The sequence below is a fragment of the Conger conger genome, chromosome 4 (assembly GCF_963514075.1).
Source record: "Conger conger chromosome 4, fConCon1.1, whole genome shotgun sequence".
NCBI classification, from domain to species: Eukaryota; Metazoa; Chordata; class Actinopteri; order Anguilliformes; family Congridae; genus Conger; species Conger conger.
Window position 1 is genome coordinate 57,786,017 of NC_083763.1, and position 23,187 is coordinate 57,809,203.

The following is a 23,187-nucleotide window of genomic DNA, read 5'->3' on the forward strand; positions in this document are numbered from 1 at the left end:
ATTTAACTAAGAAAAAATGGCATCCAAAGTTTTATAGCTTTGAAGCATTTTTTTGTGGAGCTAGCAGAGCTTTTATCCTTGGGTAACACAGGGATGTACAGTTACAATACATACACAATGAAAATCAATACCATGACCACCAATTATGGTGCTTTACCTTAAGGGAGCAAATACAAAGAAAGGAAAACCGGACCAAGGATGGATCCTTATGGGACCCCAGGAGTGATGTTGGCCTGTTAAGATTTGAAGATTCTGAGGATGACCTTCCTGTTAGATAAGACAAAAAGAATGTCAATACTGTTTCTGATAAGCCCATCAGCGCTCATGGATATTCAGAAGATTCGGTGTCAAATAGCAAAGTAAAATATTAAATGTCCCACGCCCTTGATTAATATTTCCAACAGAATCTTCTGGAAATACATGAGTGGTGATCTGGACCATAGTTTTATTTTGCTTGGCTAAAGAGCTCTGATGGGTAAGTTGTATTTTGCTTATTTGGAATGAAAAAACTATACATACAAGACTACATGCATCAGATGGCCACAATTGACCAGATGACCAGAGCAGAATAAACTATATTTGCTCATAATTAAAATGTGATATTGCAAGCTTATTATACATTTTACCTTCACAATTGATATAACAACTGTGTGCCAGGAGGTGTGGTGTTGAGAGCTGGTCCATAACTGGGAATAATTTATATTTTTGAAAGCCCTTGCTTTAATGAACAATTGGGTGAACCCCAAAGGTAGTCACATTGGATAATTTATGAACATACGTATGCATGCTACTCATTGTCTGCATGCTACAACAGGAATGCATGTGCTGGATAGTAGAAGGGCTTGGCTAAGTTATGGTCTTACTTTTTCTAGGTCAGAAGCTACAACATCAGCACTATCTCCATGTTCCCCATAATTCACCTTTCACTGAAGAAATCTGCACTTCCAGGGCTGCAGCTTCTACCTAACTATTTAATTCATTCATGATCCTAACCCGCTTATCCTGAACAGGGTCACAGGGGGGCTGGAGCCTATCCCAGCATACATTGGGCGAAAGGTAGGAATACACCCTGGACAGGTCGCCAGTCCATCACAGGGCACACACACCATTCACTCACACACTCATACACTCATACACTCATACCTATGGGCAATTTAGACTCTCCAATCAGCCTAAACCTGCATGTCTTTGGACTGTGGGAGGAAACCAGAGTACCCGGAGGGAACCCACACTGACACGGGGAGAACATGCAGACTCCGCACAGAGAGGCCCCGGCCGACGGGGATTCAAACCCAGGACCTCCTTGCTGTGAGGCAGCAGTGCTACCCACTGCACCATCCGTGCCGCCCCTCAGAACTATTTGAAAATATAAATTACTGTCTAATGGGACAGACAGTAATTTCATCTAAGTAAATGAGAAGAGAATCAACTGATTTTTCCCTAGGCCCTCACCTTAACACCCACTCAATAGTATCCGGGCCGTGGCATGGGCTAAAATTAATCTTCTCAAATTCAAATAGTCCTAATGCTGCTTTATTTTTATGGTCTAGTTATTCAATATCTGTGTGCTAATTGTGAAATACCAAGACACAGTTTCAATATAGCCAATAACCCCCCATTTAGGGGAGAAGATTCATTTTTACCAGGTGGTCTGTAGCGTAGTGTTTCAGGTACATGACTGAGACCTGCAAGGTTGGTGGTTCGATCCCTGGTGTAGCCACAGACACAGACAGCCCTTCGGCCCTTGAGCAAGGCCGTTAACCCTGCATTGCTCCAGGGGAGGATTGTCTCCTGCTTAGTCTTATTAACTGTACGTCATTCTGGATAAGAGTGTCTGCCAAATGCCATTCATGTAAAAATGTAATGTCGGGTATGAGTGCATATCATAGTTAAAATTAAGACATTGATTATTGCCAGGAACTGTCATGTTGCATCATTTTTCCTTATCTGCACAATTGAAATTACCTAGTGGCTAGAACTTACTGTGGAACTTATTAGGAACTCAGAAAAGCTGTGTCAGGGATCTATGATCAAGTTGATGAGGAGAATAATTCCCAACAGTCGTGTATTTATGCAAAAATTTATCCTGTAATCATTTCACTATCATTATCTTGGCCTCCGAATGCTCTACTTCACATTTACTCAAATTTACTGTAGTAACACATCCCATTTACACAGCAAATTAACTGGAAGGCAAAGGAAATAAAATACACATACAAGTGAATGGCTAAAACATGAATAAGACACGTTTAGCATTTTCCCATCATTTAAGTTTCGCACATTTTATTTTTCAGTAGATTAGAGGGAGAAAAATTAGTTCAATATCATGTTTTGTTCACCTTCACGATATTCCGATTCAATGAAAACGCAGTGAAATGCAGAACATGCAGTGAAATGGTAACATTTAAAATATATATTATTTAAAAATGATTTAATGCATAGGCATGGCTTTTGGCTGCCATAAAATATTAAACTAGAATGTAATTTCATATTGAAAACTTTCCCATATAATTTACGTACAAAGATGGCAGTCAGTTAGTGTTTGCTAGCAGAATTATGTTCTGCACCTACAGTATGTAATGGGTAATCCTATTAAACTATCCAATTCTATCCCAAAAATCTAGCAGAAGATGTGTGATTTGCTTTAAAAATACTGCATATTCAAAGATAAGTGCGTCAGAGTGAACATGGAGGGAAGGGAGTCATTTATTAATGGCGGCGTTCAATCATCTACACACAAATCAGGCCTACACACCTCAGATGATCACAGCAGATTGATTTGCGCTGGAAAGAAAAAAGAAACACAGAATCAGCCTTGCCCAATAAGCCCATGCGCGAAAGGGATAGAAAGATAAGGAGAGAAGAGGAGTGAGAATGAAAAAAAGAAGATGGCAGATGTGGACGTGCCATTGTTGTTAGCACAGTCTTCCCACCTTGTGGTAATAAAGTGAACTGTAGCTGCTGGAGAGAGCGAGAGGGAGAAAGAGAGGGAGCGAGTGAGAGAGAGAGAGAGAGAGAGAGGGAGAGAGAGAGAAGGAATGAGAGCAAGGGAGAGAGAGGGAGAGGGAGGGAGAGAGAGTTTAAACTAAGAGCTATGTTTTGGGACAAGCTAATCTGCCAGAGAGCAGTGTGAGGATCGGAGCGCATTGTGTGAGCGTGTGTGCGGGGGACAGATAAGGGAGCGAGCCCGCCAGCCCGACTGCTTGTTTTAATGTGCTGACTCTGGGGAGATAAAAAAAATATTGACTCTTCAGTCGTGTGCCGAGACCCTGGGCACAAGCGCCACATCTAACAGAGGTGCACCAAAAAGAGAAAAAAAGGGCGACAGAAATCTAAAACAAACAATAATAGAGGATTTTTTTTTGTTTTTTCATTTATTATTTTTTTCCCTTTTTGCTGGGACTGTCTCCCATTTCCATTAGAGAGAGAGGGAGAGATCTATAGAAGGGGAACCCTAAGAAAAAAGCGAGGGACAAGAGAAGCATTGACTACAAGATGTTCGAAATCAGCCGAACACTCAACGCTGCTTTGTTGAGCAATGAGGTAAAGAAATTGGATTTGATTTTTTTCCAGTTCACTACTTTCAGTGTATGTGCAGCTGTTCATCCTGTCTTGTGTATGTGTTTGCATGTTTTTTGGAAGGGCAGAAGATGGAGGGATGGGGGGGGAGTTGATGTTTGAAAAGGCTGAATATTTGGCTGAATATTTCAGCTGAGCGTGATGCTGTGGTTGAAAGGGGATTACTTTTCTTTCCAGTCAGCCTTGCTCACCGTAATAAATTAGAGACGCAAGGCGACTGGCTGTTTTTTTGTGACACAACTGTTTTATTTCCCCCTCATTTATTCAATGCAAGGTGACTATTAACGCTTAGCTCGCTTCAAGAATCGCCCATCTGGGGCTCTAAGTGTGTGTATGTGTGCGGGCATGCGTGCGTGTGCGTATGCGTGAGTGTGTGTGCCTGCCTGCCTGCCTGCGTGCGCACAGTGCAGTGTTTGTGTATATATGTGTCTCTACCTCCCCTCTCTCTTTCTCCTTCTCTCCATCCCACTCGCTCTCTCTCTCTCTCCCTCTGTCCTTCACCGCTCCGTCTCTCCCCGTCTCTGTGTCCGTGTCTGTGTGTGAGTGAGGCGCCTGCGAGCTGCATCTCGACATGATGGTGAGGAACCCCCAGCATTCGGGACTAGCCCCTGCTGAAGGCTCCATCCCTGAGATGCGATCGCAGCTTTTCCCCAGGAATCTCCCTGCCGCCCAGCCTGGAGCCAGGGCGCTTTTGGTAAGAGGAGAGGTGGAGACATGTCAGTTTCAGACGTACAATTAGAGAAGAGGTGCTGAAGTTTGGATCCTGTAACTCTGGGAAATTAATGGCTGATTTTATTATGTTTGTGTATGTCAGATTTCACGTACTGTGGCTATGCACTTTGTCATCCAATCCAGTCGGTTGGGAATGGGAAGTGGCAGGGAATTGTCGAGTTTGTGTCCAATGAGTTTCTTTTCAACCTCCCTGTGCGTACAGTGCGTATGCATGCATACTGTATACGGGGGGTGGGGTGTGTTGGGGGTGGGTGTGGTGTGACCTTGGGTATGCAGCAACTATTTTCATTTTCAGTTTGTCAGGCACCATCTCATAACTTTGCCAACTTTAAAATACACAAGGGTACGCAACACACTGTGAACTACTTTTTAAATATTAGGCGACCTATTGCGTTTATTGTCGTGTTTATGGTCCACAAAATGTGGTGTCATTTTCTCATGTCTCCTTAATTGATATCTGTCAAATTCATGACAGTGGTGACGGGGTGGCGGTTATATGACTAAGACAAAATGCTCTCTGGTATTGATTGACTGCTGTAAATCAGACTGTGTTAAATGGTTGACACATTTGGAGGCTGAAAATAATGTGAAAAAGGAATAGTGGAAATATAGTCTATATATTTCGCAAGCTTCTTTGTAATGGTAGCTGGTGAAAACAAAGTGAAAACAACCATTTCCATGTCATTTATTTTGCCTTTCTGTTCAGATAATTCGCTCAGTTTGCACTGGCTGGGGTAGGTTGTTCCACTCTTCCTGGCTGTGGGATTCGCAGGATAGGAGGTCCGTGATAGGAGCCGATGGATAAGTGGAGGCGGTGATGCTGTGTTTACATGTTGGTGTTTATGGGGGAAGCTTCCTGAAATAATTAATTTAAATGTTTTTTGTTTTTTTTATCCTCATGAATCTACGAGCCAACGGTATTGTAGAGCGTAAGGAGAACGCGGGATGGGGATCCCTCACTGAAAACAGTAGAGAGAAAATCCTTTACTTGGTGCATTAAATTGACATGAAACCGTGGGTGTCTAATCTGTGATGGCTTCTCATTCGGCGTGCGTTCAAACTGCTTCAGCTTCCAAGCTTGGAGCTTTCTGATTTTTTAAAAATCAATGTAAGGCTGACAGCGGTGAAACGGCTGCTCATCCCATGCATATGTGACTGCAGCAGGTGGATTTATCTGGGCAAATGAACAGCCTTTGCCAGAACTCTGCCTAATAGCCAATAACAGCAGCATTGTCCTCTCCTTGGAGACAAAATATTCAAAACAGTGTTCTCTTTCTGTGGATGTACACACTACTGTATATATCTGTATCTGTTTGTTATTTCTTGTTCTTAATAAGTCCAAGTTCTTTTATACAGTTGAACATTGCATGTGCAATTTATAAAATAATATTGCACGATGCTAAGAGAAGTTTTCTGGACAAAATGTCCACTATATATTGTTCTTTTCTACTGAATATACAAGCCTAAGACCCTAAATTGGTAGCCAGCTTTGTAATACCTTGTAACAGCTGTACGAGTATCAAAATATTTGCCTTTTTCTGAAACTGAGCTTGTAAATAGCGAGAATTGAGGGAGTGAATCAAGCGGAACTAGATTGTTATATTATTGTTGCCACTTTTCATCAGCTTCACTTTGCATAATCTTATAATAACGTATGAAATTCATATGTGCAGGATTGACAAACTGAGAGAAATAAAGCATGATTTCACATATGATGCATAATGTGCGTATGTTATGAAATAATTGGCAAATTACATTATTTTGAATCAACAGAACCCGTGCCAGGCATATTTAACAGTATAGAAGAACAGGTATACACCTATCTCTAAGCATACGGATCGAGCATTTTTATGATTTTATGTAGGACACATTTGTATTTACGTACAGTGCAGCTTTTAGGAACCCTTTTTTAATTCATGGTGATGCGATCTAGGGGGGACAGATGAGAAGTTTTAAAACATTACAGTTTGATTATTTGATAATAAAAGGGCTGTCTTTTTCAGTTCTGTTTGATTACAGCGCATATTAGCATTGAGAGAGGGCCTGATAATAAGAATGTTAATAGGAATGAACTGGGGTTCATGTGTCATGAGACAGCAAGAATAATTATATTGGAGGTGGGAGTTTGTTCTGTAAGACTGGCCACATTCAAATTTGTGAGACTCCAGGCTACCGATGACCATTCGTTGTCATCGTTGACAGTTAGCATTTTGTTTTGTTAAACATGTACCAGCAGCATAGGGGCTGTGAAAAAAAAAAATTCAGATTGGGGTGATATTAATGACTAAGAGGTGACTGCTTGAAATTTCATGTTGAATAGAGCACATACGTTGTACACAACCTGGAATATACGAGTGTCATCGATTGCGATTAACCAGGTAGAAATGGCCCTTCGCCACGATGATTAATGGCACAACATTAACCAATGCTAGATAATTTGCATATATTAGCAATGTGTGAGGAGAGTATAAACCTGTCCCGGTAAGCACACAGCACATTTTATTTTTCTTGGGCATATGGGAGGCACTCCATTTTGAACAGTAAAAACGGGTTGGTTGAGGAGCTGTTCCTGACTTGGTGCACTTATGGTGCACTCATGCATCTAAACAACACAAAAAATATTTTTCACACTGTGGCAGTGTGTATAGAGCATACAAATACAGAGTTATTTCAGCACAGGTATTCTATAACTATATTTATATCTAATATGTATATATTTCTGAATCTGTGTAACTATGAGGATGCATCTACATTGTGTCAGAATGCTGTAGGAAAAGTAAAAGAATCAAGTAAATCTATTTATTTTTAAGGGAATTGTTCTCTTGAATCAGTAAAATGTACTTTCAAGTCTAAAGGTATTTGTGCTTCGATGCAATTTTTGTCTTCTTCTGTCTCTCCCAACAAAGATGCCCAATAAATCCAAGGTTGCTCTTTTGTATGTTATCTTCTATTGTCTTCCATTCGTTATTTTGAAAATAACTTCTCACAGCAGAAATACATTTAAAACAAATAAGCTCTGTATCAATGCTCAGTGAAAGTCCACAATCAACATGCTCAGTTTAACAGCTAACAATCTAACAATCTAACAGCTGAAATACCGAGGATATTTGAACAACAAATTATGAATAACAGTTTTTATATACACTATGCTGTGTGCAATTAAAAACTTCAAACCTAGATAATGTTTTTTGGGGGAGGGGGAATTAATTCCGATTACATAATTGTCTCCTTTCGTACAGCTGTTGTTTTCATGTTGTTTTGTTTGGTGACTTTCTCCCCAGTCATTACAAAAGGGTTAAAGTTTCCTGAAAACACAATTTGAAGCGTCACAGCAACAAGCAAAGCCACAGGGAGACGAGAGGGAATAGTCTAGCGACTGGCAAGCGCCTATTGTCGTTCCAGAGATTGCAAGGGTCATCTCTATTTCACAACAATGATTAGCTCTTTCCATCTGCCGCTTCCATCGTTTCCTCCATTCTTGATTGCAGTGTTTCTCTGGTTAATGTACCCCAGGAAATTAGTTCATTTGTGCTCCACAACCCCTGCCTCGAAGCTCTGCAAACAGGTGCAGCAGAGTCCTCGGCACAAAGGCAGGCTGAGAGTCTTTCATTTATACCACAGAGGAAATACAGCAAGCAAGGAAAGAAAATGACATCTGTGATACCAGAACACAATATCCAAATTGTGACTATATATGACAAGAAAGCAGAATTTTTTTACCTTGTCAAAATAATCTGCGTTGTCACTGAGGTAAATTTGCGTTCACCTTTCTGGCAAAGAGTCCTCAAATATGGAGAAATATGATTGTTTTAACAATGAAGAAATAGCGCATTTTAACCGAATTAATATCAAACATTTTGCACCCACAAATGATGGCAATTTATTGAGCACTGATATTAAAATAGCCCTTCGAAAAACACAAACACTCTGATATCAGAGAAATTTGAAACACTATCACTGGTGCCTCTCGCTGATCTGCACACAAAGCGGACCCAGCCCAGCCCTGTTAGCAGAGGTTCTGAAACTTTGCTCGATCTGGGCAATGCTCCTTGGGAGAATTTCTCCAGTTTTGGGGAAACTGCATACGAACGCGTTATTTATCCCGCAGGTCAATCAGCGGTCATCCCACACAGCTGTGAAAGCATATCTCCAACTGCAATAAAATGTGTCTGCACAAGCAAAAAAAAAAACATAAAGAGGAGCATAGACAAGAGGCCCTACTCTATTAAAATCATCCGTGAGGACAGATACCCCCAATCGCTTCTCTTTTGTTCCTCTTACCCTGAATCCACAATGTGAATCATCAGCCATTCAGAGGTTAGGCTTCACACACTTCCTCTTATGAATGCAATTTGCTGTTGCCAGATGGTAGGGCTTAAAAATGTATCAAATTCATATTGAAATTGCCATTTAAATATGTGTGATTTCACAACTGCAGAAGGTCACGGTTTTGACCTTTTTAAACTTATTAAAGCAGAATGGAAGAGCTGGGGACGCGTGCTCATTGGAGAGATGTGCAGGAGCCTGGGTCTGGCCAAGCGTTCATTGCAGATGTGGGCCAATCAGAAGCATGGAAGCAGATAGCACACAGTCCGCAGTTTTCTCACCAAATCGAGCTGCATTGAGCGGGTGAAATATCTGAGCTACACAGCGCTTTTTTCCGAGCACTGTTAAATGCACTGCTAGAGTGGCCAGACACAATATATGGCACCAGATTTTTTTTACCTAAACTTTATCAGACACTAGCAAAGCAGGAAAACTGGAAAAGTTTTAATTTGGGTGGGTGTTTACCCACACTGACAGAGGGGTAAGGAGACACGACGAGTCGAAGGCTGCTGTTGAAGAAGAGCATATGAATGTAAACGATAGATCCCTGAAAACAACTTGTTACTGAATTTAGTAGGCACTTACATTATAATTAGGCTATGTTTGAACAAAGCTGATGAAACCGAACCCCGAAGCCAAAATATTTAAATCTTTTGGCAACATGATTCACATTATCCTGTCCTCAGCAGTACAATTGTTTTTTAGATTGAATGACTTCTCTCTTATTTTTAAAAATGTTCTTTCCAGATAATTATGTGGAAAACATGCTTAAGTATTATTGAAGTTGTTTTTATTATATTCATTCCTGATACTTCTGTAACAAATAAGCTTTTGATTTATTTGAGATGTAATTGTTTTGTGAGTTATGCATATTCCAGATAATTACAGCTGTTGAAACAGCTGCATTCTTAAGTTCTAAAGAGTTGATTAAATAGTCCAATCAGTTCAATAAAACAATTCTGGAAATATTTTTTCTATTTATATTACAGAATAGTATAGGCTATATGTATATATAACCATTTCTATGATATAACTATAAGTAGGATGACTGAACAACTGAATGACTGAACATCACAAGGGAATCGTCCTAATGTGTGTTATATCACAAGTCATATCGCAATCACAATCACAATATCTAGCAAAATAATCACATTGCAATGCAAAACCGCGTGGACAGATCTTAGACTTCAGGAATTGAATCCACTTATAAATTTAGATTAATGCAAAAAACCTTACATGCAATGTTCAGTTTGTGCTTTCTTCCCAGTTCAACAAACATTTCATCAGAATTTTAACTGCTCCCAAAAAAATAAATGATCAAGTTATAAATAAGTTATTCATAATTTAGAGCTTTAACGGTTCAATTGAGAGAGACATATACACATTTCTGTGCTTTTTCCGTTCGAAGATACATATTCCTTGACAAACTTGCAAATACACTAGAGAACATCTACTATATAGCAGGCTATATTTGCTGTGAAAACCCAATGCAATGCTATATAGTGAGGGCTTCAGTTTGTACTATAGCAGTATGGTGCTGAGTGGCACATTTATTTTCTGTTTTGTTTAAAGTTCCTCACTGTTTCTGTTGTGATGTTGCTCTGTGGTGAGAGTCTCTTGGCCTGGGGAAATGAAACCAGATAATGCTTACTTTACCTATTGGAAAGCAATAACTGTCAGGTTGTCTGTAAAGTTCAATACGCTTTGTCCACAACATGCAGAGAAATAAATAATGGCCTGACGTGTTACATTGTCTCCGCACCAATGTCATGTCAGTGACATTACCTGAGACATCACACCAGACAATAATGTCAGCTGGACGGCTATTTATTCCCTCCATTTTCCATTACACAGAATAATGGAGTGCTGGGATCTGGATCAATGTGTGTTTGTTAGACCAGGCAAGGTCAGGAACCCTTCTTTGGCCTGATTGGAGTTGGCAACAAAAGAACCATAACCAAATTTCTTCTACAAAGGAACAATTAAATCAAACATGGAAATCCCCACCCACTAAATTTTAGATTTCCTTGGTACACAACTTACCATGATGCTCTGTTACATGGCTGCAGGAAGTCGGGGAATCAAATAAAAACACTCTTACAAAGTAAATAAATAAATAAAATAAAAAAGTCTTACAAAGTGGTTTAGTCCTTTTTTTTGAGGCTTAACATTTTTTTCTCCCTTTGGAAGAAAGTATTAGCTTAAGTTATTTATCGCCCGACATGTGAAATTGCCCATTGGTAAATCTTGAGATGTTTAAACGAGTAAAACTGTCTCACCTCACTGGCAGTCTTTTTGTTTTTGTAAAAAAGTCATGGAAATACATTACAAATATAAAACACTTGTTATTTTTTGGGTTTGGCAGTGAAATCATCAAGGGATAACAACAGAGCACCTCCTTGTGTCATTTACCACAACTGCTAACCGTGTGTGTCGTACACAATTGGCACGGCAACAGCTGCCCTTGTCGATATAGACTGACATAAAACACTGTAATTGGCCAGGTCCCAAATGGCGGCAGGTACTGTAGGCCCAGCTAGTTTTCCCATTTCGCCATTTCTCTTTGTTGTAGCGTTTCATTGATGGGTATCTTCATCGGGCGGCTGGGAGGGCAGGCTGGCAGCCGCGCAGCGAGAAAGGTCTGATGCTGCAGGAGGCCGTGTGAACAGCTGAGCCAAAGGCCCGCTGGGGGCCTTCGCCACTGAGAGGAGCAGGTGTCTCCAGCCAGGCAAAGAGCCTCCCAAAGCCAGAAGAGGGTGGGCTGGCCAGGACACTCTGTGCCCAGGGAGGGCAGGTGGCCCTCTCTGCAGACACACTTTACAGCACTCCCTCCAGGGACTCCCTCTTTGGCTTTTTTAAAATAATCCACTGGCAGAGAGGATTTAGGAGCGATCGCATCCCCGCCAATGTTCTGAAAAGCAGGAGCACAACAGCTTTCTCTGTTGTGGTGCATGTCTACAGCCTGCTTTCATACTTGGCAGTGCGCTTTGGTATACTTCTTGCTGACCTTTTTTGAGTGGCCCTTAGAACATGCGAAGGAGCCTTCTGCTTGTCTGTGTGCGTTTGTGCGGATGGTTCACGGAAAGACCGTTTACAGTGGGTTGTAATGGGAACAGCTGGACTCGCAGCACAAAAAAGGGTTAGCAGGGTGGCTATTAGAATGCAGACCTGCAAATACAGTAATAGGGGATAATATCCCTTGCACAACAAAGCAACAAGGAGCGCAGCAATGACAAGTAGCACAGTTCTTGGTGAAAAAGCCCCTCATTTCATGTAGAAGGTGAGACTGGAAGGGGAGCGGGGGGTGCTGTGGTACTCATCTTCTGTGATACTCTCAGTGATCGTTTCATAAATAAAACTGACGGCACAATGGAATGGCCATTTATATTCTTTGCCACAGAAACTTTATTGAAGAAGGATACTGTGATGCAAGACTGCATGAAATGCGTTTATGTCTTTATTTTGGCATCAATGCCTTTGCAGACTGTAATTCTTGTGTGTGTGCACATACGGTGTCCAACAGCTATATTTCATAGATTTAATCAATCTTTTAGAATTGTTTTTTCTATATTTTAGTTGTACAACCTTACTGTAGTTTGTCTTAAGAAGCTATTGTATAGTATGCTATGCTAAAGCAATTTTGTTATTGTTTAATATTCATTTAAATTGTTTTATGGTTGTTAGCTGACTAATTTTCAAAAAAGACAAAAATAGAAACATTTGGAAAAAACTGCTGTGCTGATTTTATGAATGCCTAACAGCAAGGTTTAGACTTGTTTGTGTAAGAGCCATAATGAATGTTTTTGTTAATTAGAGTGGAACTGAGAAAGGGTACAGGGCAAGGAGCTGCAGCTTATACTGTTCTAATTTATACCTCCCCAACACACACACACACACACACACACACACACGTTCACACACTGCACATGCTGCAAGACAAACATGATCTGGACCAGGAATAACAATGGTAGCATGAGAAAACATTATCTACACTGACTGCATTAGTGCTTGTCTAATCTGTTTTTTGTTGTTGTTGTTGTTGTTGTTGTTTTGCAGTATTTCGTAATAACCACAAGGACAAAGTGCATTTTGAGAATGAATATAATCCAAAAACAAAAGAAATATCCTGTATTTTTCAAAGAGGCTAATTTGTTATTTTAGTTTGCTCTGGTGGTTATATAGCAGACAATGTGACATTGGATAGTTAAAGCTACTCCATCTAGTTTCTAGATTGTTTTCAATTACTGAACACCTCGTCTGATAAAATGGTGTGACATATCATTCAATACTGACCTTTAGAACAGGAATGAAATATCAGATCGACAGACATTATAAAGGGTGTGGTTTTGGAAGAATCTCATCTCCAATCAATATGGGCATCAGTCCCAAATCACATTTGTTGGGGTTAGTAGGGAGTCATAAAATTGTCATAAAGGAAAGATTTTTTTGGAATGGAATGGCAGAATATATAGAGATGGTTTGTAATTCTACTGTTTTTTAATTTATTTTAGGCATTTCACGTCTTTATTTGTAATATTTCATGTTGTCGTGAATTAATCATTTATCCGTGACATGTGTACATTACTCAGAGAAATCCGGGCAGTGCAATGTTGCTTCTTGGAGGCGCAACGCTTCTTTTCACAACCCTGGGAAAGCACCATCCCCACTAGTTTTCTGAGCCATAAATAATTCATCCATTCTAACAGCAGTATTCAGGTTTAAATGGTCTGCCATGGAGCCTGCCTGGGACATCAATGGCAAGTTTCTGAAATAACCCAATTTAAAGCAGGGGAAAAATGCATTTATGTATGGTAATTATTCCTTGAGGCATTAAGGCTTCTGTCTCTCCCCCTCTCCCCCTTTCCCTTCCTCACTCACAGAGAGATTTTTGTGATGTGTGTGTGTGTGTGTGTGTGTGTGTGTGCATGGCTAGGGAGGGGTGTGATTGGCATGGCTTCCTGGATTGGAAGGAACAAAGTTAGGGCAGATAACACAGGGGGCTGGCAGCACCAGCTGTAGTTACAACCCTGAGCCAAATCTGGAGGACATAGAGAATGAGAGGAAGATGTGAGCTATTGCACCATGGTCAACAAGTCTCAAGAGCAAAGTAAGTAGACTACATCTGAGACATTTGTTCAATAAGGAAATAATACATCGCTATTTTACCCTTTATTGGAATATTCAGAGGGTTGAAGAGCTACGCTGTGTTTTCAGGGCATTCGGCTTTCTCCTTCTGCGAAATAGCACCATGGACAAGGCCTCTTTCTCCCTCTGACTCCTCCCCTTCCTGTCGGCACCCAGATTCCGTGTTGCACTGTACCAGCTCCGGAATAAACCCTCCCTCCTCTCCCAGTCCAGTCTGGGGCCAGCTCCAGAATAAACCCTCCCTCCTCTCCCAGTCCAGTCTGGGGCCAGCTCCGGAATAAACCCTCCCTCCTCTCCCAGTCCAGTCTGGGAGTGTGTGTGAACTCCCAGCTCGGAGGGGAGCCACAGTAACCCCAGACTAAACCCTCGGCCAGATGGGCCGCAGCGGTCAGCCCAGGAGCGTGGAGCGGCCTCCCACTCAGCATACCACAACACTGCCATGATGGCACCTGCAAAAGACAATGGGCATCATAATATGACACAAGGCCCGTGTTTTACACAACATATCACTCATCATGACCTCCTCTGCACACAAATGATCCAAATGTCTTGCTCTGTTGGGGCCTACACGAAACTTCCTTTCTTTGATATTTATACTTTGGAAGAGGCTTCCAACAAATATTCTGCAAAAAAATTTAGAAATGAAATGTAAATGTAGCTATGCATTCACCCTGTGAACCCTATGTAGTTTCATGTCATGTGTTTTCATGTCATTCAGTTTGATGACAATCTCTATGTCTAATATTAATTTGAGACAAAGGACTTGGTTGGGACTTGGTTGATTGCTCAAACAAGACTAGCTGAAGAAACTTCTAGCACTTGTACTGAAATGATTGTCTGACATGTGGCAGCACAGAGTAATGGCTTCCCTTTGACACCATTTTATTGATTACATTCTTGAGGACAATGGCCATATGCCAGGGAAGTGATAATGGCCAACCTAGATTGTCCCTTCAGGTGCTTTCACACCCGACCCTTTGAAAAGAATGAGGCTTCCAAGGAGCATACCAAAGGTCTGTTTCAAAGAACAGGCCCTGAATCAACATTCAACTCTGCAGATGAGAACAACACACTGATATTAAAGGCCTTGATCGTCAATACTTATATGACTTTTAATGTTGTGTTCTCACACACTGTAATTCATTGGTTCCCGTTTGCCTCTGTTTACTTGTTTGGAAAGGGAGGACATACTGTACGTCTGCGCTGGCAGGCTGTAATTCGGGGGTTAAGTGTGGAGGGAAGTGAGCGGGGAACAGATTGTTGTGGAAGTGCCGGTGCCTCCGCTGGCTCAGGACTGAACGGGCCAGGAAAGCAGGTGGCAGATGACACTTCCAATCCGGTTAGTGTTCATCATAACAAATGTCACAGTGTGTGTACAGAGGCGAAGAGAGGGAGAGGTCCCTTGTTTTTTTTTTTATATCATTCTCAGAACAGAGCTGAATGGATCCAAGGAGAGGCTGAGCCTTAGGTGCTAATCAGAATTAGTCCATGTCTGTCGCCGGCTTGTTGACTGTCTGTCAGATGCTTTGCTTGCTTTGAGCTTGTCATTTCAATGAACTATCCTCTTGCAGCTGAATCATTTAAAAACAACTGCATCATTCCCAATAGGCTTGATTATGTAGTCCTGTGGCCCCAGATTAGACTCCAGACTAAAAATGGTTAAATTTAAGTGGATGTGAGAACCATTCTGGAAGAGTGTTTTAACTGAAGCCAGGTGATGCGTGGGATCCAGAGCTACTTCAGGAACAAAGGGTGTGTCGGCATGGGGCAGAGTGCCTGTGTGGTAGAACAATCTGGAAGAGAGCATTTAACATATGTTCATATTCGCAGGCAACAAACAGCACCACTGGCCAACCTCACCAGAAGCATCAAACAGAAGCAGTTACATGTAACTTTAAAAAGCCACTTGAAAGATTAACGGGCCTTTTTCTTAAAATCATTGACCTTGCAGTGACTTTTGAGCATACATTTGCAACTGGAGCATAAAATTCCTTTTGAAAGCTGTGAAGCTCTATACAATGCTTCCTACACGTTTAATACTTCATACAAAAGGCTAGCCTGAGCTAAAATGATCAATTATTGTTGTATAATAGAGGCTATTATACATAAATTATATTATAAAATACATTTAAAGTAAACATGCAATGCAGTTCACATTTTCTAACTAGATCAAGATATCTTTTTTCAGCAGCACTCAAACAATTTGACATATCAGTGGTGCAGTGCCAAACAGCTGAACTGATATTGACATATTAGGACTATATAAAACAATTGTACTATATCAAAAATACAGTAATAGTTTCAAATTAGGATAAACTAATATGACATTCTTAATGCGACTTCTATTACAACTATTATTACTATTATTATTAGTATTATTAATAATAATAATAATTATAATTATTATTATTATTATTATTATTATTATTATTATTATTATTATTATAATAATAAAACACACCTTTTGAGACTATTCCCCCCCCTTCCAAAATCCCTCTTGTTCACCCTATATTATTACAAAATCAGTCCTCCCTTCCTATTTACCCCCCCGTTTTCCGCTACCCCTCTTGTGCACCGCACTTACGATGACTATTGCTTTTTGGTTAGGACAGTTGTTCATGTGTGTTTTGGTATTTATGGATGTGATGCTTTTAACCTGTTGAAGAACCTATGCACTTGTAAATCGCTTTGGATTAAGCGTCTGCTAAATGACAAAAAAAGTAAAAAAATGTAATAATAACTAGAGATGTGAATTTCCTAAGGAAAATGTGGAGTGTGATTGTAGGAAATCAGTGGAATCGGTGGCTACTACTGCTAATATTATGGCGTGCTAGGTCTTTGGTAGGTGGTTGCTAAGTGGTTGCTAGGGTGTTTTTAAGGTGTTGCTAGGTAGTGGCTAAGGTGTGGCTAGGGTGGAACTAGTTGGTTGGTAGGTGGTTGCTAAGCTGTTGCTAGGTGGTTGCTAAGGTATTGCTGGGTGAATATGTTCAAGTTCAATAATGCTTTTATACAATGGTTACCACATCTTTCTTTCAGAATTAAGTAAATGTATTATTCAGCTGAACAGTAGTTTACTGGTTGCCAATCAACGGGTTAGCTAGCAATAATGTATCCCCACTCATTAGCACTAATGTTAGCTAACGTTACTCGCAATAATGTGTGCCCACTGCACTAACGTTAACTAAGCAACCCTATTGCAATAATGTATCCCCACTGCATTAATGTTAGCTAGCTAGCTCGCTAGTTTGCGTTACACCAGACAACACTGACACACAAGTCATTTGTCTTTGTTGTAGACATTTTTCTGGACACTGCCAGATAATGTGCAGATATTTAAATAACTCATAGTGTCATTATGAGTCATCATTCGCTTCACCGGGGTTTGGTGGTCTTGCTGGTATTTCGATCCAAGGATGTTGCCTTTGCTGGATTCTTTTTGTTCCTACTCCTTTCCAAATCCCTGAGAAGGTCAAAGAACACTTTAAAATCACTCATTTTGTTTTACTTTGGTAGGCTACTAGTGGCAAGATGATGATAACGTTAAGTTACGTTCATTTCGGTTACCAAGTAGATAATGGTGATCTACAAATGCAGAGTAATGTTAAAAGATGTGTGAACATTCCATGTACACCAACCAGCCATTCCATCTAATCAGCCAATTGTGTGGCAGCAGTGCAATGCATACAATCATGTAGATACGGATCAGGAGCTTCAGTTAATGTTCACATAAGAATGGGGGAAAATGTTATCTAAATGACTTTGACCATGGAATGATTGTTGGTGACAGACGGGGTGGTTTGAGTATCTCAGAAACTGCTGATCTCCTGGGATTTTCAGCAGGGCATATACCTCTGCGCTCAAACAAGGGGAACTAGAGGGGCATATATCTCTGCACTCAAACAGGGGGAACTAGAGGGGCATATATATCTGCACTCAAACAGGGGGAACTAGAGAGGCATATACCTCTGCTCTCAAAAAGAAGTGATTGAGCATGTTTGCAGAGCAGCAAATCCCCATGGAGCTGAATATAAATAACATGCTCAGCATTCCTGGTGACCCAGGAGGAAGAGCTCCTCCACTGGTGACAGGTGGAAGAGCTCCTTCACTGGTGACAGGAGGAAGTGCTCCTTCACTGGTGACCCAGGAGGAAGAGCTCCTTCACTGGTGGTGTCTACTGAGACACCAGTAGACACCCCCCCCCCACACACACACACACACACATGCAAATATAATAATACACAAGGTCTGGCAGGACTTTTCATGTATAAACAGAAATGCAATGGAATTAATCAATATATGAGAAAAAAGAATGCATTATTTTGTTTTAGTCTTTGTGATTACTTTGATCAGTCATATTTCTGGACTGGTATTTTGGAGAAAGAGATCCAGTCCAAAAAGCCATTCACACTAGTGGTTATTGCAGTATACCCCCACGTTTGGTGAATATTTATTCAGCAATTTAAGCAAGTTGTTATAATCTCAGAAACTCACTGTGTCAGTTGTTATTGCCTGGAAAAAAATTTTTTTTTTAGATATATTTTAGCACCAGCCGCTAATTAGATTTGCCATAACCCCAGCTTACATAAATCCACCAACTACCTACCTGGCAAAAAAATAATAGCAATAGCATGTGTTTTATAACTGGTTGGAATTAATGAATGTTAATTAACAGTTAACAGTAAGTTAATCACTTACTGTTAATTACTCACAGCCTATTTAAACATGTTGTGTCCAGTCACTGCAAGGAATCCTTGCTTGCAGTGGGGGCTTTATTCATACAGCATATCACTCAAACTGGCAGCCTACCATATATAGGAGCTGTAGCAGAAATATTTCACAATTCTTTAAATTGGAGGAAGCAGAGTAACACTGATGTGATGCTTTGCTTTCACAAACAATCTCTTTTTCCCTGTTCCAGGGCGCAAGGGTGGGGCTATTTTAGCGCTGTGTATGACAGACAAAGCACATGATACGGTAGCATTACTTTCAGATTCAATCTTGAACATCTTTACATTTTGATTTCAATGGATATATCCCCTAGTATCAAAACAGAATTTGTATTATATTGCATGTTATTATTATCCGTGAAGTATTCAAATGATTGATCATAAAACATGCGCCCAGACGGAACTGTAATTTCTGTAAACCTGGAATAAATGGGAATATTCTTCTTCTGATTGCACACGGCATGTCTTCCATTCATATTTACCTATTGACTGACTAAATGTGTTCTCTCGAGTAGAAAAGGGATATTAAAACTAGTGGTGAATTGGAATTGCGATTGCACAATAGTCCTACCTGTCTGCTTCTATTTTCTCCTTGAATAGCAGGTGAAACAAGGCGTGAGTCGCTGGCCCAAGTATTAACCCTCAGTGCAAGAAGGATTTCTGTGCTTTGTTTCTGGTAGTAAAAGGAAAAAAAGAAAGAGGATTAGCGATTTCATTCTTTCCTTAATTAAAAGTCACCCAGCAGATGTGTTTCCGGGTTTGAAAAAGCACCAGAGCTTTGTTTGTTTTTAATTGAGGGTAGCAGGGTTTTGGCAGTAGTTTCAGTACTCATTCATATTTCAAGCACATTGTTTTGATAGGCTTTAGTACTCCATAAGGTGGAGGGAGCAGAGGTAAAGTGTGAAGAATAGAGTGCTTCAGAGCTGCTCAGAATAGTTACATTTTTGTCCACGGCCAAATACATATTTGGATTTTTTGTTTTCATTTCCATGCCTGTTCAATGCATGCTTCAGAACATGGTGCTGCAGAGAATATTTTGGGGTTTGGGTTAACAGTGCTTCAGGGCTGGAGGCTGTGAAGAGTGCTATAATATTTTCCATAAGCGCTTGTTAAACTGGAGTTTGTTGAACTCACACAGAGGTTAATGGACTAACTCAAGTTTCTGCGAGCAATGAGAATCACCCTGTAATTGAAAAAGAAAAAACTGCTGAAAGAAAATCTCAGAAACTAGATTTCTCCTGGTCTTGACAGTGTGTGGTGGAAAACAACAAATAAAAAATAAACCAGCTGATGTATCAACTGATGTAGCAGAAATTTCAGCAAGCAAAAATGTATACAGATATTGTGACCTGGGGCAATTAGACAAGCCCAGACAAGGATTTTTTTTTCTTTTCTTTTTTCTGAAATATAGCTGTTCCCCTGCCAAATATATAAATACTATTTTCATTCTAAAATATGAATTCAATGTTGAGAAATAATGTACTTTTTTGATCAACGTTTTATGTAAAAAGTTCTTACAGTAAAGGCATAGCTGTAGAAAAGCATGTGGGGCTATGTGGAAGAAATGATAAATACATTTTATACAATTGCCTGATCTTCACATATTTTTTATTTATTTTTAGCTGTGGGGATTCCCCATTGTCAGCTAAATTATGTCTATTAGACCATAGGCGATATGTCAGGTTATTGAATTTGTCTGTGCTGTCTGGATGTCAAGGTGCATGTGATTCATATTTCATGACTTCATTGGTCATTGCATCTCTCTTATGACAAAAGCCATTCTTATCAAACCTATTAAAATTCTCACTGGGATATTATGGTCAATGCTCATGAGAAAACAAAGTGTTTATGTCATTGACCAGACTAGTCATTTGTGATTAAAAACCAGAATAGAAAGAAGCTGTGTTTTCCTTTGCAATGTATTTTACAGGTTACTAACCTTTCCTATTGATGTATTCACAAAGCGTTAGTAGGGAGGTGTTTTTCTCATTGCATTACACAAATCTCTTCTCTTTGACAAGTCCCAGGAATTATATTAATTCTATCCTATTAATCAAACCATAACAATAATAACAACAAATGGGCAAAGTGAAAGTTATTCCACACCCTCTCATCTCCCCTCAATAATCTCACATATATAAAAAATAAAAATAAAAGACATTCAGCCGTTAAAGGGAGAAAATAAACTTGAAAAATAATAAATAAATAAAAAACATACAAGCTTCTGTGTGTGCAAAGAAGAAAATAGCAAGGTTTGTCAGGGCCTGGGATAATACCCAATCGAGGTAAAGAATCTGTTCTTCCACCTCTCCTAACCACCCCAGAAGCCCCCTCCCGACCGCCGGAGACGTGAAATTGGTTTTGTCAGTGGTGGGAGCTTTGGGGCTACGTGTTAATTATTGATGCCGCTTGCGTGCAGCTGCGATGGAGAGGAAATGTGGTTGAAGCGTACAGAACAGACAGGAGGGAGCAGGGAAAGGAGCAGGGAGAGAAGGGTTACACTGCAACATGAGCAACGTCTCATCGCCCACATCTGATGGCTGCTGTAACTCGCAGTGAAGGGTGGATACACAGGTAGTCAGGAGTTGTGTTTATGTATAGAATAGTGGAGTGTTGCTTGCCATCAACGAAAGCTGTTCTAATCATTTGGGCGAAATGCGGCATTGAAGCTGAGGTGTCAATAAACAGGAGTGAATAAAATAACCAATCTGCTACTTGAAATATGTCTGACCGTATGTAGGCTGTGTGCGATTTTTTAACACATCCGTTTCGAAGAACGGATACCTGATGTCTTTATATTTTAATCTATTTTAATCGTTTATGTTATGTCCTTACATCAGTATGTGTACACGGGTGCAGTTTTGCCTTGCAGTCGGGAAATGAAACTGTGATCACACTGAATTTTTAACGTTGCATTTCAAGTTTCCACCCCCATTTCCTGCCGTATGCTCGTATAATTCTACCACGCGCTCGCCGCGTGGATGCCGTGTTGGTTGTGTGATCCCGATTACACAGCTCTCAATGGATAAAGCGCTCTGCCTCTCCTTCTTCTGTGGAAAGGTCAAATTAACATTGCCAGTCTACAGCGGCAAGTACCAACGGCACCTGCGATTTTAGGCGTCCCATCGGCATCACCCACCCCTCAACACCCCCTTCTCTCTGCTCTTTCTCTCCCCTCCTCCTAAACACAACACGAGCGCACCTCCTCTACTCCGCTTAGTAGCAGCCAATGAGATTCTACACCCAACTGACAGATGGGTCCATAAATGGGGTGTAGAAAAAAGGACCCTAGCACTTGCAATTCAGTTTCAGTGAGGGTTCTTCCTTTTTGTTTTTTTGTTTTATTTTGTACCCTTTCTTTCCTGCGAAGCCCCCGAATAGACGTGGGGACGAGATATTCCGCCTACAGCTCAGCAGCCACCGACAAAGCGGCGCCCACCGCCTGCTCGTCTATTCGCTCACGTTCGCTTCTTCTACACTCGACTGTCCCGGGGACGTTCGAGAGCTCCGCCTGCGATCTAATTGCCACCTCAGTACCAATTTCGTTTATTTATCGTCCGATTCGCTACACTTTTGCTGAAGAATAATCTACACGCTTTGTTGTTGTTCTTTCAAACTCGCTGAACAAGAATGGTCATGGTAAGCAATTGCTTTTTTAAAGTATCTTGCCTAAAAACAGCAAATTATCGAATATTTTTTAAAGCCACACTGTTGTAGCCCGCAGCACAGATAAAATGTGGAAGTGCATGTGCTCTGTCAATGGCATATTACGAAGCAAAAATTTCAATGAGTTATGTATTAAATTAATTGGGTGCGCACTGCACATTGGGAGGTTAATTGTATTTTGGATTTTCCCGTTCGGCTCCTGCAGGTGAGCAGCACACTGCATTGGTTGTCATTGGTTTGCCTTGTGTGTGTGTTACGCTGACTGCTTGTACACTGACTGCTTGTGTGTGTGTGTGTGTGTGTATGTGTGTGTGCGAGTGTGTGTGTTTTGAACACGCACGCGCGTGATTTTCACGATCTCTTCCAAAGCGGCAGCCGTGACCGATACGAAAGAAAATGTGTGAATTCCATTACAGTAGATGCTATTGATGGTGCAAAAGCTAGACAAAACGCATACTCCTGAAGCTACTACACCTTGAAATATGCATGGTGTTTGATTTGTCAACGGAATACCTAGCGCATGGAAAGAGGGGGACTGTATATCTCATTTAAATCGGGTTTTGTTCCTCAGACGATGTTTTACTGTTAAACACGGTTATCTTTTCTCGGCATCATTTTGTTACACTGTGAGGGAAGTATCCTGAATGCTAAAATAGAGTTATAACTGACCTATTTCACAGCAGAAACGAAATGTATACACCTTTGGATTGCAAACACCTTTTTAAATTTAACCGTTTATGATCGCATGGTGTAGCATCCTTACAAACGCGACTGTTGAAAAACGGTCTAAAGATACGTTGATTATAAATGAATTTCTCCCCAGAATTAATCAAATACAGTCAGTCGTAACAAGCACGTATGCACTTATTTACAATTCCGTTTCCATTTAATATCCATGCATGCATGGTTCATTTACATACACGGCGCTGTGCTAGCAGTCTATTATCATCAGTCTCGGTGACAGAGAAACAGTCTTTGCGCTCACTCAGTCAAAGAGCACAGCAACTGCAAT

At 40.6% G+C, this 23,187-nt stretch overlaps 1 protein-coding gene across 2 annotated transcripts in view; it reads left to right on the forward strand.

Annotated features, from left to right (window-relative positions):
* The first annotated feature begins 3,421 nt into the window (after nt 1-3,421).
* The window catches only part of elavl4 (ELAV like neuron-specific RNA binding protein 4), a 73,127-nt gene continuing 53,361 nt past the window's right edge, over nt 3,422-23,187 (forward strand). For both annotated transcript variants that reach the window (XM_061240581.1, XM_061240583.1), the window contains exon 1: nt 3,422-3,543. In XM_061240581.1, the coding sequence (XP_061096565.1) occupies nt 3,496-3,543 (48 nt within the window). In that variant the 5' untranslated portion in view covers nt 3,422-3,495. The remainder of the gene's footprint in view (nt 3,544-23,187) is intronic.